The sequence below is a fragment of the Cherax quadricarinatus genome, chromosome 86, assembly GCF_038502225.1.
Source record: "Cherax quadricarinatus isolate ZL_2023a chromosome 86, ASM3850222v1, whole genome shotgun sequence".
NCBI lineage: Eukaryota > Metazoa > Arthropoda > Malacostraca > Decapoda > Parastacidae > Cherax > Cherax quadricarinatus.
In genome coordinates, this window is record NC_091377.1 from 12690832 (window position 1) to 12706236 (window position 15405).

General features: G+C 42.3%; 1 protein-coding gene across 3 annotated transcripts in view; it reads left to right on the forward strand.

Annotated features, from left to right (window-relative positions):
* Positions 1–15405, forward strand: part of Spg7 (SPG7 matrix AAA peptidase subunit, paraplegin) — a 105665-nt gene that overhangs the window by 61460 nt on the left and 28800 nt on the right. For all 3 annotated transcript variants that reach the window (XM_070103645.1, XM_070103646.1, XM_070103647.1), the window contains exons 12-13: positions 11135–11314; positions 13381–13500. In XM_070103645.1, the coding sequence (XP_069959746.1) occupies positions 11135–11314; positions 13381–13500 (300 nt within the window). The remainder of the gene's footprint in view (positions 1–11134; positions 11315–13380; positions 13501–15405) is intronic.

A 15405-nucleotide genomic window follows, 5' to 3' on the forward strand; every position in this document is an offset into this window, starting at 1 on the left:
TGCACATGCACACACACACATGCACACACACATGCACACACACATGCACACACACACATGCACACACACATGCACACACACATGCACACACACACATGCACACACGCACATACACACACACGCACATACACACACACGCACATACACACACGCACATGCACACACATGCACATACACACACATACATGCACATACACACACATGCACACACACATGCACATACACACACGCATGCACATACACACACACACGCACATACACACACACATGCACATACACACACACACACACATGCACATACACACACACGCACATACACACACGCACATACACACACATGCACGCACAAACACACACTCACAAACACGCACATACACACACGCACATACACACACACATACACACACACATACATACACATACACACACACACATACACACACACACATACACACACACACACATACACACACATACACACACACACACATACACACACACATACACACACATACACACACACACACACACACACACACACACACACACACACACACACACACACACACACACACACACACACACACACACACACACTGACATGTATTGTATGCAAAGTCATGGAGAAGATTATCAGGAGGAGAGTGGTGGAACACCTGGAACAGAACAAGATTAAAAATGAAAACCAGTATGGGTTCATGGAAGGCAAATCCTGTGTCACAAACCTCTTGGAGTTTTATGACAAGGTAACAGAAGTAAGACACGAGAGAGAGGGGTGGGTTGATTGCGTCTTCCTAGACTGCAGGAAGGCCTTTGACACAGTTCCCCACAAGAGATTAGTGCACAAGCTGGAGGATCAGGTGCATATAACAGGGAGGGCACTGCAATGGATCAGGGAATACCTGACAGGGAGGCAGCAACGAGTCATGGTACGTGAAGAGGTATCACAGTGGGCGCCTGTGACGAGCGGGGTCCCACAGGGGTCAGTTCTAGGACCAGTGCTATTTTTGATATATGCGAACGACATGATGGAAGGAATAGACTCTGAAGTGTCCCTATTCGCAGATGAAGTGAAGTTGATGAGAAGAATTAAATCGGATGAGGATGAGGCAGGACTGCAAAGAGACCTGGACAGGCTGGACATGTGGTCCAGAAACTGGCTTCTCGAATTCAATCCTGCTAAATGCAAAGTCATGAAGGTTGGGGAGGGGCAAAGAAGACCGCAGACAGAGTATAGGCTAGGTGGACAAAGACTACAGACCTCACTCTGGGAGAAAGACCTTGGGGTGACCATAACACCGAGCACGTCACCGAAGGCACACATCAACCAAATAACTGCTGCAGCATACGGGCGCCTGGCAAACCTGTGAATAGCGTTCCGATACCTTAATAAGGAATCGTTCCAGACACTGCACACTGTGTATGTTAGGCCCATACTGGAGTATGCAGCACCAGTCTGGAACCCACACCTGGTCAAGCACGTCAAGAAGTTAAAGAAAGTACAAAGGTTTGCAACAAGGCTAGTCCCAGAGCCCAAGGGAATGTCGTACGAGGAAAGGTTGAGGGAAATCGGACTGACGACACTGGAGGACAGAAGGGTCAGGGGAGACATGATAACGACATACAAGATACTGCGGGGAATAGACAAGGTGGACAGAGATAGGATGTTCCAGAGAGGGGACACAGAAACAAGGGGTCACAACTGGAAGCTGAAGACTCAGACAAGTCACAGGGACGTTAGGAAGTATTTCTTCAGTCATAGAGTTGTCAGGAAGTGGAATAGCCTAGCAATTGAAGTAGTGGAGGCAGGAACCATACATAGTTTTAAGAAAAGGTATGACAAAGCTCAGGAAGCAGAGAGGGAGAGGACCTAGTAGCGATCAGTGAAGAGGCGGGGCCAGGAGCTGAGTCTCGACCCCTGCAACCACAATTAGGGGAGTACAATTAGGTGAGTACACACACACACACACACACACACACACACAGAGTGAGTGAGAACGAGTGAGAGTGAGTGAGAGTGAGAGTGAGTGAGAGTGAGTGAGAGTGAGTGAGTGTGAGTGAGAGTGAGTGAGAGTGAGTGGGTGAGTGAGAGTGAGTGTGTGTTTGTGTGTGTGTGTGTGTGTGTGTGTGTGTGTGTGTGTGTGTGTGTGTGTGTGTGAGTGAGTGAGTGAGTGAGTGAGTGAGTGAGTGAGTGAGTGAGTGAGTGAGTCAGTAAGTGAGTATTGACGTCCCTTGGCTTGAGGCAGGCTCAGTATAGGGACCTGATAGTTACCTGAACCTGGAATGAGCTGTGGCACACACAAAGCTATGGGATACACTCATCATCCTTATGTTGTAGTTGTGAATTGTTCCAGACATGGTATTGTAAATTTCATTCTTCATGTCATTATCTATATTTTTGACATCTTATTTTCCCAGGAACTTTTACTGAGATATCTCATTTTGACATAGTTTTTCTGTTCTGCGTACCTTCCTTTATGTCATCATAGATTATTTATTAACATTTCTGAACTTTCACTTTCTAGGTGCAGGAGTCCAAAAAACAGTTTGTAACTATCATTATTTAAAAAAATGTCATGTAGGCTCATATATGGCTGGACTAGGCATCTTATTTATTAGGTGAAGGGCTCTTAATTTGAGGCATTGGAGCCAACTAGTATTCCTCTGATCAAAGGTGATTACCTCCCATTTCTCAGGTGCTATATGACCCATATGGGCTTAATGCTTATATATATATAAAATGTATTAAACCTCTGTCTGTTCACATCATCATGTTAATTTTGTGGTCATAAAGTTACAGTAATACTGTTTGCTCACATGAACAGCATGATCATAGAAATGACAAGTAAGATCCCTGATGTTTGAGTACAAATTTCTTTTTTTTTTTTAACACAGTGGTTGTCTCCCACCAGGGCAGGGTGACCCAAAAAAAGAAATACTTTCATCAGCTTTCACACTATCACTGTCTTGCCAGAGATGCATGGATATAACAGTTTTGATGTCCCACCAAACAGCAAATATCTCAAGCTAGAGTGCAGGTACTGCACTTCCCACCTCCAAGACTCAAATCCAGCTAATAGGTTTCCTTGAGTCCCTTCACAAAATATTACCCTGCTTACACTCCAACAGCTCGTCAGGTCCCAAAAACAATTTGTCTCCACTCCTTTCAAACACACTTACACATGCCTGCACACAAAACCTTTACCCCTCCCTCCATCCTTTCCTAGGATGACCCCTGCCCTGCCTTTCTTCTGCTACAGATTTATACACCCTCCAAGCCATCCTATTTTGCTACATTCTCTCTAAATGACCAAACCACCTCAATAACCCCTCCTCAGCCCTCTGGATAACATTTTTGTAACTCCACACCTCCTCCTAATCTCCAAACTATGAATTCTCTGCATAATATTTCAGCTGTTGTTGTTAAATGGCCTCACAGGGTTTGTGTCCATAGTAGCATCATTAGATAATAGTACACCAAGCCCAGAGATGTTCAGATCAACAACAGCCCATGAAAAAAATTATTACTAAATTTGTTATATTGAGCTGTAGATGTAGAATCTGTTTAATGAATATGAAATGTCTAGAGAAGACAAAAATACCAGGAACACAGTAATCATATGCTTTGGAAAGTTTGTAATGAAGAAAATCAGAAATGGAAAGTCTGCCAGAACAGAGATGGTAAGTGGAACTTTGAGGACTTGAGATGCTGTACTTTAACAGACCCAGGTACAGTAGATGTGGTGTCCCATGGCTCAATTGGCAGAGCACTCACCTCACACACTGAGTGTCTGTGGTTCAATCCTCGGCATGGGTGGAAACACTGGGTATGTTCCCTTAAACATACTGTCTCTGTTCACCCAGCAGTAAGTAGGTACCTGGGTGTTAGTTGACTGGTGTGGGTCACATCCTAGGGAACAAGATTGAAGGACTCCAATGAAAATAAGACACAGTCCTTGATGATGCACTGACTTTCTTGGGTTATCTTGGGTAGCTAACACTCACTACCCCAAGTTATCTTGGGTGGCTAACACTCCCTACCCTGGGTTATCCTGGGTGGCTAACACTCCCTACCCCAGGCTATCCTGGGTAGCTAACATTCTGGGTTAAAACTCCAAACAATCTTAACCCTTTGACTGTCGCAGGCCCCTTTCTGAAACTCATTCTATGTCGATAAATTTTTGAAAAAAAAAAAAAAATTTTCTTATGAAACGATAGAGAATCTTTTCCCGATGGTAATGACACCAAAAGTTCGAAATTTGGTCGAAAACTCACGGAATTACACTACCGCGAAGTTAGCGGACTCGGCGACATACAGTGGACCCCCGCATAGCGACCTTAATCCGTGCAAGAGGGCTGGCTGTTATGCGAAATGTTCGGTATGCGAATGAATTTTCCCCATAAGAAATAATGGAAATCAAATTAATCCGTGCAAGACACCCAAAAGTATGAAAAAAAAATTTTACCACATGAAATATACATTTTCCTACACACAAAGAGAAGGATACATGCACAATAATAGAGTAGTACATGCTCAATATATATTGTGCATGTACTACTCTACTAAATGAAGAATAAATGACACTTACCTTTATTGAAGATGCAGCAATGACTGATGAGACACTGTGTCCTGGGAGTGCCTTTTCCTCCTGAGTACTGTAGGTCCTGTTTGGTATTTTCTTCCAGAACAGGCCTTATCACACTGTGTATGCCACTACGATTCTTAAATCTCTCAAACCAACCTTTGCTGGCTCTAAATTCACCAATATGAGCACTAGTTCCAGGCATTTTCCCTGTTCACCTGGGTGTTAGTCAACGGGTGTGGGTTGCATCCTGGGAGACAAGATTAAGGACTCCAATGGAAATAAGTTAGACAGTCTTCGATGACACTGACTTTCTTGGGTTATCCTGGGTAGCTAACCCTCTGGGGTTAATTGTTTCTTGGTATTCTCAATAAGCCACACCAACAACGGTGGTACAGCAGCAGCAGCAGCTGACGGTGGTACAGCAGCAACAGACGATGCTACAGCAGCAACAGACGATGCTACAGCAGCAGCAGACGATGCTACAGCAGCAACTGACGATGTTACAGCAGCAGCAGACGATGCTACAGCAGCAGCAGCAGCAGACGATGCTACAGCAGCAGCAGCAGCTGACGGTGGTACAGCAGCAACAGACGATGCTACAGCAGCAACAGACGATGCTACAGCAGCAGCAGACGATGCTACAGCAGCAGCAGACGATGCTACAGCAGCAGCAGACGATGCTACAGCAGCAGCAGACGATGCTACAGCAGCAGCAGATGGTACTACAGCAGCAGCAGCAGCTGACGGTGGTACAGCAGCAGCAGCTGACAGTGCAGCAGCAGCTGACGGTGGTACAGCAGCAGCAGCAGCTGTACCACCAATAGTAGCAATGGTTGATTGGGGTTTATTATACAACCTGGCCAGCTCGGAGACACGCACTCCACTTTCATACTTATCAATGATCTTTTTCTTCATCTCCATAGTAATTCTCACCCTTACTGCTGTAGGGTTGGCACTAGAAGCTTTCTTGGGGCCCATGGTCACTTATTTTCCAGAAAAAATCACCAAAAACACTGTAATAATACGAAATGTTCCGATTGTATGCTTGGATGTTACCGCGGAGGCTGGCTGGTAAACAATGCCACCGGCGGAACATGTGAGCGTGGCTCAGGCCGCACATTGGACGCGTCTCGGACGAAGGCCGCTGAGCGGGTTTTTGGGCGCTATGCGGGGCAAAATTTTAGCGATCAAAGCGTCCGCTATGCGGATTGTCCGTTATGCAAGGCGTCCGTTATGCGGGGGTCCACTGTACAGTGGACCCCCGCATAACGGACGCCTTGCATAGCGGACAATCCGCATAGCGGACGCTTTGATCGCTAAAATTTTGCCCCGCATAGTGGACAAAAACCCGCTCAGCGGCCTTCGTCCGAGACGCGTCCAATGTGCGGCCTGAGCCACGCTCACATGTGCCGCCGGTGGCATTGTTTACCAGCCAGCCTCCGCGGTAACATCCAAGCATACAATCGGAACATTTCGTATTATTACAGTGTTTTTGGTGATTTTTTTCTGGAAAATAAGTGACCATGGGCCCCAAGATAGCTTCTAGTGCCAACCCTACAGCAATAAGGGTGAGAATTACTTTGGAGATGAAGAAAAAGATCATTGATAAGTATGAAAGTGGAGTGCTTGTCTCCGAGCTGGCCAGGTTGTATAATAAACCCCAATCAACCATCGCTACTATTGGTGGTACAGCTGCTGCTGCTGCTGTACCACCGTCAGCTGCTGCTGCTGCTGTAGTACCATCTGCTGCTGCTGTAGCATCGTCTGCTGCTGCTGCTGTAGCATCGTCTGCTGGTGCTGTAACATCGTCAGTTGCTGCTGTAGCATCGTCTGCTGCTGCTGCTGTAGCATCGTCTGCTGCTGCTGCTGCTGCTGCTGTAGCATCGTCTGCTGCTGCTGCTGTAGCATCGTCTGCTGCTGCTGCTGCTGCTGCTGTAGCATCGTCTGCTGCTGCTGCTGTAGCATCGTCTGCTGCTGCTGCTGCTGCTGTAGCATCGTCTGCTGCTGCTGCTGCTGCTGTACCACCGTTGTTGGTGTGGCTTATTGAGAATACCAAGAAACAATTAACCCCAGAGGATTTGCCACCCAGGATAACCCAAAAAAGTCAGTGTCATCGAAGACTGTCTAACTTATTTCCATTGGGGTCCTTAATCTTGTCTCCCAGGATGCAACCCACATCAGTCGACTAACACCCAGGTGAACAGGGAAAATGCCTGGAACTAGTGCTCATATTGGTGAATTTAGAGCCAGCAAAGGTTGGTTTGAGAGATTTAAGAATCGTAGTGACATACACAGTGTGATAAGGCCTGTTCTGGAAGAAAATACCAAACAGGACCTACAGTACTCAGGAGGAAAAGGCACTCCCAGGACACAGTGTCTCATCAGTCATTGCTGCATCTTCAATAAAGGTAAGTGTCATTTATTCTTCATTTAGTAGAGTAGTACATGCACAATATATATTGTGCATGTACTACTCTACTTTTGTGCATGTATCCTTCTCTTTGTGTGTAGGAAAATGTCTATTTCATGTGGTAAAATTTTTTTTTTCATACTTTTGGGTGTCTTGCACGGATTAATTTTATTTCCATTATTTCTTATGGGGAAAATTCATTCGCATAGCGAACATTTCGCATAACAGCCAGCCCTCTTGCACGGATTAAGGTCGCTATGCGGGGGTCCACTGTATATGTATTGGCGATTTCGCCGACTTTGAGCCCTGTTTTTAGCCAGTTCCGTTGTTCCAGTTGACCAAACTCATAGCTATTTCTTTAGAACTCCATTTTATCTATCAGTTGAGTAGAAGAAACTGCCCATTTACCGATTTGAACTACCCAAAAAAGTGGTCAGAAATTGGAAATTTGGCCAATTTCATGCAAATAAAAAAAGATGCCAATTTCAAAATAGGGTCCAGAATAAACAAGGTAGACATTCTTGGCACTAAAATAACATATCCTCTGTTCATTAGTCACATCTCTAGGCCCCTCGTATATTACTATTGCTTTCTATTTTGATTTTTTATTCATACAAAAAAATACAAAATTTACTGGTATGCAGACTACTGCATTATTTTAAAAATGGCATAAATAATATCAGTGCACTAGTAAAAGAATATTAGACTCCCCAGTTGACGTGTATTGGACGTGTGGTGTGATTTGCTTACTCTTGAACATTGGTAAAAATCGAACATTTCCGCTACTTTGAGCTCAGTTTCAAGATCGTTTTCATCGTGAAAGTAATGAAAACCATCTCCATTTCTTTAATATGTTTTCCATTTTATCACCTAAGACCATGAAAACGAGAATACTGTACACCGATAAATACTATACGAAAATATACCTCAAAGTCGGCGTTTTAATCCAAAAAAATGGTCAATGTTTTTTTTTTTTTCCTCATTATGCACTGTGTGCTGCAGGATTTTTTTATGTGGTGCATACTGACCACACAGACCTATTCTCTCACATGTGGGCCTACCAGGTTTCTCCTGCTTGATTTGAAGCCGCTAGAATTTATGAGTATACATGTATATATGTCAGAAACAGTGGCGCGTAAGACGTATTTATACGGCGTAAACAGTCAAAGGGTTAACTTAGGTTCCCAACTTAAAAATGAGTTGCATTCCTCCTGTTTTTGAGGCGGTTTGGTCATTTAGAGAGGATGGAAATAATGGGAAGACTTGCAGGGTGTATAAATCTGTAGTGGAGGTAAGGAGTGGTAGGGGTCATCCTAGGAAAGGATGGAGAGAGTGGGGAGGTTAAGGTTTTGTGTGAGGTACTTGGACATACAGCAGACATGTGTGTTTTTTTGTAGAGTACAATAGTACAATGTACAATACCTACACTTTAAAGGAGGGATTTGGGATATTGGCAGTTTGGAGGGGTATTACGACTTCACAATACTATATATATCTTTATGTATGCTTCTAAACTGTTGTAGCTGGGTGCCTCTGCAAAGACAGTGATTATGTATGAGTGAGGTGAAAGTGTTGAATGATGATGAAAGTATTTTCTTTTTGGGGATTTTCTTTTTTTTTGGGTCGCCCTGCCTCGGTGGGAGATGGCCGACTTGTTGAAAAAAAAAGTACAAATTTAACCCTTAAACGGTCCAAACGTATACTATATAGGTTTTTTCAACTTCTGAAAGTATGTAAAAAAATGTTGATCTTCTTTTTTGTTTTACATTTGAAAACGTGTAAAAAACTTTTATCTACATTGTTTTTTTTGTTATATTTGAAAATATGTAAAAAAAAGTAGATCTACTTTTGTAGCACTATGAATTTGAATGTCGATGTTTGGACCGTTTAAGGGTTAACTGGTTCACTAGTTCCCTGTTCATGAAACTTGAGTTTGTTACTAGGCAAAGCACTTAGTGATACAGGGTGTGGGAGTGGTCTGGGAGAATACAGAATGGGAGGATGAGTGCTCTGGGAGAGAACAGGATGGATATAGCAGGATATACCTAATAAGAGGCGACTAAAATGTCAGGAGCAAGGGGCTAGTAACCTCTTGTCCTGTATACAGTGGACCCCCGCATAGCGACCTTAATCCGTACAAGAGGGCCGATTGTTATGCGAAATGTTCGGTATGCGAATGAATTTTCCCCATAAGAAATAATGGAAATCAAATTAATCCGTGCAAGACACCCAAAAGTATGAAAAAAAAAATTTTACCACATGAAATATACATTTTCCTACACACAAAGAGAAGGATACATGCACAATAGTAGAGTAGTACATGCACAATATATATTGTGCATGTACTACTCTACTAAATGAAGAATAAATGACACTTACCTTTATTGAAGATGCAGCAATGACTGATGAGACACTGTGTCCTGGGAGTGCCTTTTCCTCCTGAGTACTGTAGGTCCTGTTTGGCATTTTCTTCCAGAACAGGCCTTATCACACTGTGTATGCCACTATGATTCTTAAATCTCTCAAACCAACCTTTGCTGGCTTTAAATTCACCAATATGAGCACTAGTTCCAGGCATTTTTTCCTGTTCACCTGGGTGTTAGTCGACTGGTGTGGGTTGCATCCTGGGAGACAATATTAAGGACCCCAATGGAAATAAGTTAGACAGTCTTCGATGACACTGACTTTTTTGGGTTATCCTGGGTGGCAAATCCTCTGGGGTTAATTGTTTCTTGGCATTCTCAATAAGCCACACCAACAACGGTGCTACAGCAGCAGCAGCAGCTGACGGTGGTACAGCAGCAACAGACGATGCTACAGCAGCAACAGACGATGCTACAGCAGCAGCAGACGATGCTACAGCAGCAGCAGACGATGCTACAGCAGCAGCAGACGATGCTACAGCAGCAGCAGACGATGCTACAGCAGCAGCAGCAGCTGACAGTGCTACAGCAGCAGCAGACGATGCTACAGCAGCAGCAGACGATGCTACAGCAGCAGCAGCAGCTGACGGTGGTACAACAGCAGCAGCAGCTGACAGTGCAGCAGCAGCTGACAGTGGTACAGCAGCAGCTGTACCACCAATAGTAGCGATGGTTGATTGGGGTTTATTATACAACCTGGCCAGCTCGGAGACACGCACTCCACTTTCATACTTATCAATGATCTTTTTCTTCATCTCTATAGTAATTCTCACCCTTATTGCTGTAGGGTTGGCACTAGAAGCTTTCTTGGGGCCCATGGTCACTTATTTTCCAGAAAAAATCACCAAAAACACTGTAATAATACGAAATGTTCCGATTGTATGCTTGGATGTTACCGAGGAGGCTGGCTGGTAAACAATGCCACCGGCGGAACTTGTGAGCGTGGCTCAGGCCGCACATTGGACGCATCTCGGACGAAGGGCAGTGAGCGGGTTTTTGGGCGGTATGCGAGGCAAAATTTTTGCGAAAAAAGCGAGCGGTATGCGGATTGTACAGTATGCGATGCGTGCGGTATGCGGGGGTCCACTGTATATTACTAAATTTGAAAGGAGAAACTTTCGCTTTTCCTTTTGGGCCACCCCACCTCGGTGGGATACGGCTGTTACGTTGAAAGAAAGAAAGGATACAGATGGGAGAACTCTATGCCTTATACTTAAACTTCAAAGATTTCACTGGTGAGAAAAGAAAGATAAATATAAGAGAGGAGATTACTCCTCTCTTATATTTATCTTTCTTTTCTCACCAGTGAAATCTTTGAAGTTTAAGTATAAGGCATAGAGTTGGCAGTATTTTTAAAGTTATTGCTGCTGTCTGCATCTTAACTGCAAGCTTCTATTCAGAACTTATTACAATAGATAAAATAGAAAATCTATGTACAGCTCTATAATAGATTTGTTAATGTGTGTAAGTCAGAGAAATCTAAGTAAAATATGCGCTGCAATACTATAAATCAACCTTTCGGTGTTTTCCCATTATTTGACATTGTTTTTCATGTATCTTTATTTCTACTTTCTAACTTGTGCTATGCTGTATGATTCTCCTGGGTTTAGTGATTAGTCTGATTATATTAATATTTTTAACTTGTGCCTTGTTGATGGAGTGCTCATTCTTAGCACACTTTATAGCAGTTTTAAGTGTTTGACATTATCCCTCAGGCACTGTCACCAGAGGAGCGAAGAGTTGTTGCTTACCACGAGTCTGGTCATGCTCTGCTTGGCTGGTTGCTTGAACACACAGATGCCCTCCTTAAGGTCACCATTGTTCCTAGAACCAATCAGGCACTAGGATTTGCTCAATATGTACCAAAGGATCAGAAGCTCTACACACAGCAGGAGGTAAACAGAAGAGTTAATTATACAGTCATTTGTTTAATAATAATTGAAATACTGCCTCAGTAATCTTGTTGACAGTAATCAAAGAAAGAATAAAGTCCTAATTTATTACTGTATGTTATAGACCAGTCCTAACAAGTAAAGCACCCAGAATGTGTAGGATGAAATAAAGCTTATCATCTGATCATGTGGAATCCAGAGACCTGTATGCTAAAACATTGATAATTTTTTTTATTTAAAACTATATATAATGTTATTCATGGAGGCAAAGAAGGGAATGTACGAGAGTATAGTGGTACCAACAGTCTTACATGGGTGTGAAGCATGGATGGTGAAAAAAGAAGCAATTTCACCATTCGCCATCATTCACGCTATCACTATCTTGCCAGAGGGATGTAAATACGACAGTTCAGATGTTCTTCCAGACACCAAATATCCTCACCCCTCCCATTTAAATCTTTGCTTTTTAGTTTAACATTACTTTTTTATGTTTTTTGCCATTATTTAGGAAGCCTTTACTGTAATACAGTTTTAACTAGTTATTAATTGAACTCCTTACCAAATCTGTTCTTTCACTAAACTGAGCAGTTTACTTCAAGATCTGCCACAAAAAGGGACCATATCTGGTCCCTTTTTGTGGCTGTCTCTTATCTCACTTCTTAATGAGAGTGCCCACTGTTTGCATATAAAATCTTTATAAGTACAGTACGTTGTTTTATTTTAATTTAATTCTGGTTTATTTTTGTCTATCTTTTTCCCCTTTTTTTCAACATTCTAGCCATCTTTTACCAAGATAAGGTGACCCTAAAAAAATAATAAAAGATAAAACACATTCACTGTCATTCATTCAGTTGCTGTCTTTCCAGAAGTATGCTGACATCACAGTTCAGATGACCTGAGCTGCAGTATCCTCACTCCTTCAGAGTGCAGGCACTGTACTTTTCATCTCCAGGACTCTAGTCCTGCTAAATGGTGTCCAGAATCTTTTCATAAATGTCACCTTGCTCACACTCCAACAGAATGTCAAATCATAAAAACCACTTGCCTCCACTCCAACTTAATGTGCTCACACAAGCTTGCTAGATGTTCAACCCTCCCTGACACTCAGAATAACTTTTAGCCCGCCTTGCAGCCTTTCCTGGGGCAACTAACCCTTCTTCCCTTTACCCCATATTTATATACCCTCCCAGTCATTTTATTTTGCTTCAGCATCACTGAATGGTCAAACCATCTCAACAGCTAGGAAAAATGGTATGTGATACCCTACAGGTTGTTGGACAAAAACACAAAATGGAAACATTAGGGCATTTTATTCAAAAATTTTGACCTGTGAACCTGGTCATTCCAACTGTGAAGCAACTAAGGTCCCAGGACTGAAATGTTTCCAATAAAATGTTTTGTGTTTGTATTTTGTGTCTTCCAAAATCTCAACAAGCCCTTCTCAACCTTCTAAATTAAACTTTTGGTAACCCACAGACCTACTAATCCCCAAGCTTTGAGTTACCTGCATCTAATCTTCAAGCCTTGAATTCTCTGCATAATATTCACATTGGCATTAAACACCATTTCCAGCCTTTTCCTTGCTGCAGTGTTTAAAACCTACATACCACTATACAGTAATATGGTACATTTCCCTATTTTACCTCTACAAAGGCCTCATCACATTACCCACTCCTCTATCTTTTCTGTGGTTCACCTCATCTTCATAGACCCATTTACTGGCAGGTCCACTCCCAAATATCTGAACACATGTACTTCTTCTATATTCCCTTCTTCCAGTCTGATATCCATTCTATCATTGCCTAGATTTTTTTTTAATATTATCACCTTGCTTTTTCCTGTCACTTTTAATTTCAATTTTTGCATAGCCTCTCAAATTCCTCCATCAACCTTCGCAACCACACCATCAAGAAAAATCTACTATAATACTGTGTGTTTTAATCCCACACCTGTCCATAAAACCCTAGCATTCACTGATTTTACAACTCTACCTATAAATATGTTAAACAACCATGGAGACATCACACCTTAAGTGATTACAATTAATTATAAATTTACATTCATTATAGATATTTGAGAGGATGTGTATGGCATTAGGCGGGCGTGTTGCAGAATCTTTGGTGTTTAATCGAGTGACTACTGGTGCACAAAATGACCTGGAAAAGGTTACAAAAATGGCTTATGCCCAGGTAAGAAATTCTGACTGAACTTTTTAGTTAAATTATGTACAAATAACTAGGAGAATGAAGCTTATGACAACATTTTGGTCAGACTTGGACTGTTAACTAGTCACACAGGTTATTTGTGTATTGTTCCAGTCATGGTATTTTGCCTTTATATTCTTTAAATTATGTATTCACAATTATCAGGTAAAAATACAAGTTAGCAATTAGAAAAAGTGAGGAGTAGGTGACTGTTTTGGTCCCAAGTTGAGTCGTCACTTCAAACAAACTAAAACTTTGAAGTGGAACAAAACATTTAGAAAGAAGCAGTAAAAACTAAGGTGATAGTCCAGATATGGACTGTAGAGGATTTTAAAATCTAGAAGAGGTACAATATTTCAAAGATAAAAGAAATACTTTAAAAGAGATTATATATATTTAAGATATTAGAGAAAAAAAGGTCAGCATAAGGTCTGGGAGATAGTTAAGGTATTACAAGAGAATAATAAAATATGCAGTAGTAGTATGGATTGCCATATTTTAAATAAATTGCAGAAAAACACCAAGTTTACTCAAGTCATAAAATATTGAAGGAAAAGAAAGTTTGGTGGCTCAAGTGTTGCTTGACACAGAGTAGAGGCAACACTTCTGTCATGTTTCTATAACTTAAGTACTACCTATTATTGATATAAAGGTATTGCAATACATCTTGACATCTACTCGGGAATATTCTTCACAAATCAGAGAAATTCCATTTAATTATAGGATAAGATTTTGTAATTTGAAGTTTAAGTATGTATGAAAGGAAAAAGGTGGTTGGTACATTGAGGTATCTGAGGAAACAAAGAACATTATCCATGGCCTGGTGGCTAAAGCTCCCGCTTCACACACGGAGGGCCCAGGTTCGATTCCCGGCGGGTGGAAACATTTCGACACGTTTCCTTACACCTGTTGTCCTGTTCACCTAGCAGCAAATAGGTACCTGGGTGTTAGTCGACTGGTGTGGGTCGCATCCTGGGGGACAAGATTAAGGACCCCAATGGAAATAAGTTAGACAGTCCTCGATGACGCACTGACTTTCTTGGGTTATCCTGGGTGGCTAGCCCTCCGGGGTTAAAAAAAATCCGAACGAAAATCTTATGAAAGTACAGTGGTACCAACATTCTTATATGGGTGTGAAGCTTGGATAGTGAATTCAGCAGAGAGGAGGAGGAGGAGGCTGGAGGCAGTGGAGATGTCATGTCTGAGGGCAATGTGTGGTATAAATATTATGCAGAGAATTTATAGTTTGGAGATTAGGAGGAGGTGTGGAGTTACTAAAAGTGCATATTATCCAGAAGGCCGTAGGAGGGGTTGTTGAGGTGGTTTGGTCATTTAGAGAGGATTGAGCAAAATAGGATGACTTGGAGGGTGTATAAATCTGTAGTGGAGGGAAGGCAGGCTAGGGGTCATCCTAGGAAAGGATGGAGGAAGTGGGCAAGGGAGGTTTTCTGTGCAACGTGCTTGGACACACAGCAGGCATGTGTGAGCATGTTAGACAGGAGTGAGTGGAGACAAATGTTTTTTTGGGATTTGATGAGCTGTTGGAGTGTGAGTGGGGTAACATTTTGTGAAGGGATTCAGGGAAACCAGTTAGCTGAATTTGAGCCCTGGAGATGAGAAGTACAATGCCTGCACTGTAAACGAAGAGTTTGGGATATTTGATGTTTAGAGTTACAACTAGACTGTCATATCTGCGCATGTCTGGCAAGACAGTGATGGTGTAAATGTTGGTGAAAGTGTTTCTTTTTCAGGTCACCCTGCCTTGGTGGGAGACAGCCAGTGTGTTAAAAAATATATAGTATATATATATATATGAGCCCTAGGTAGTAGGTTGGTAGACAGCAACCACCCAGGGAGGTACTACCATCCTGTCAAGTGAGTGTAAAACGA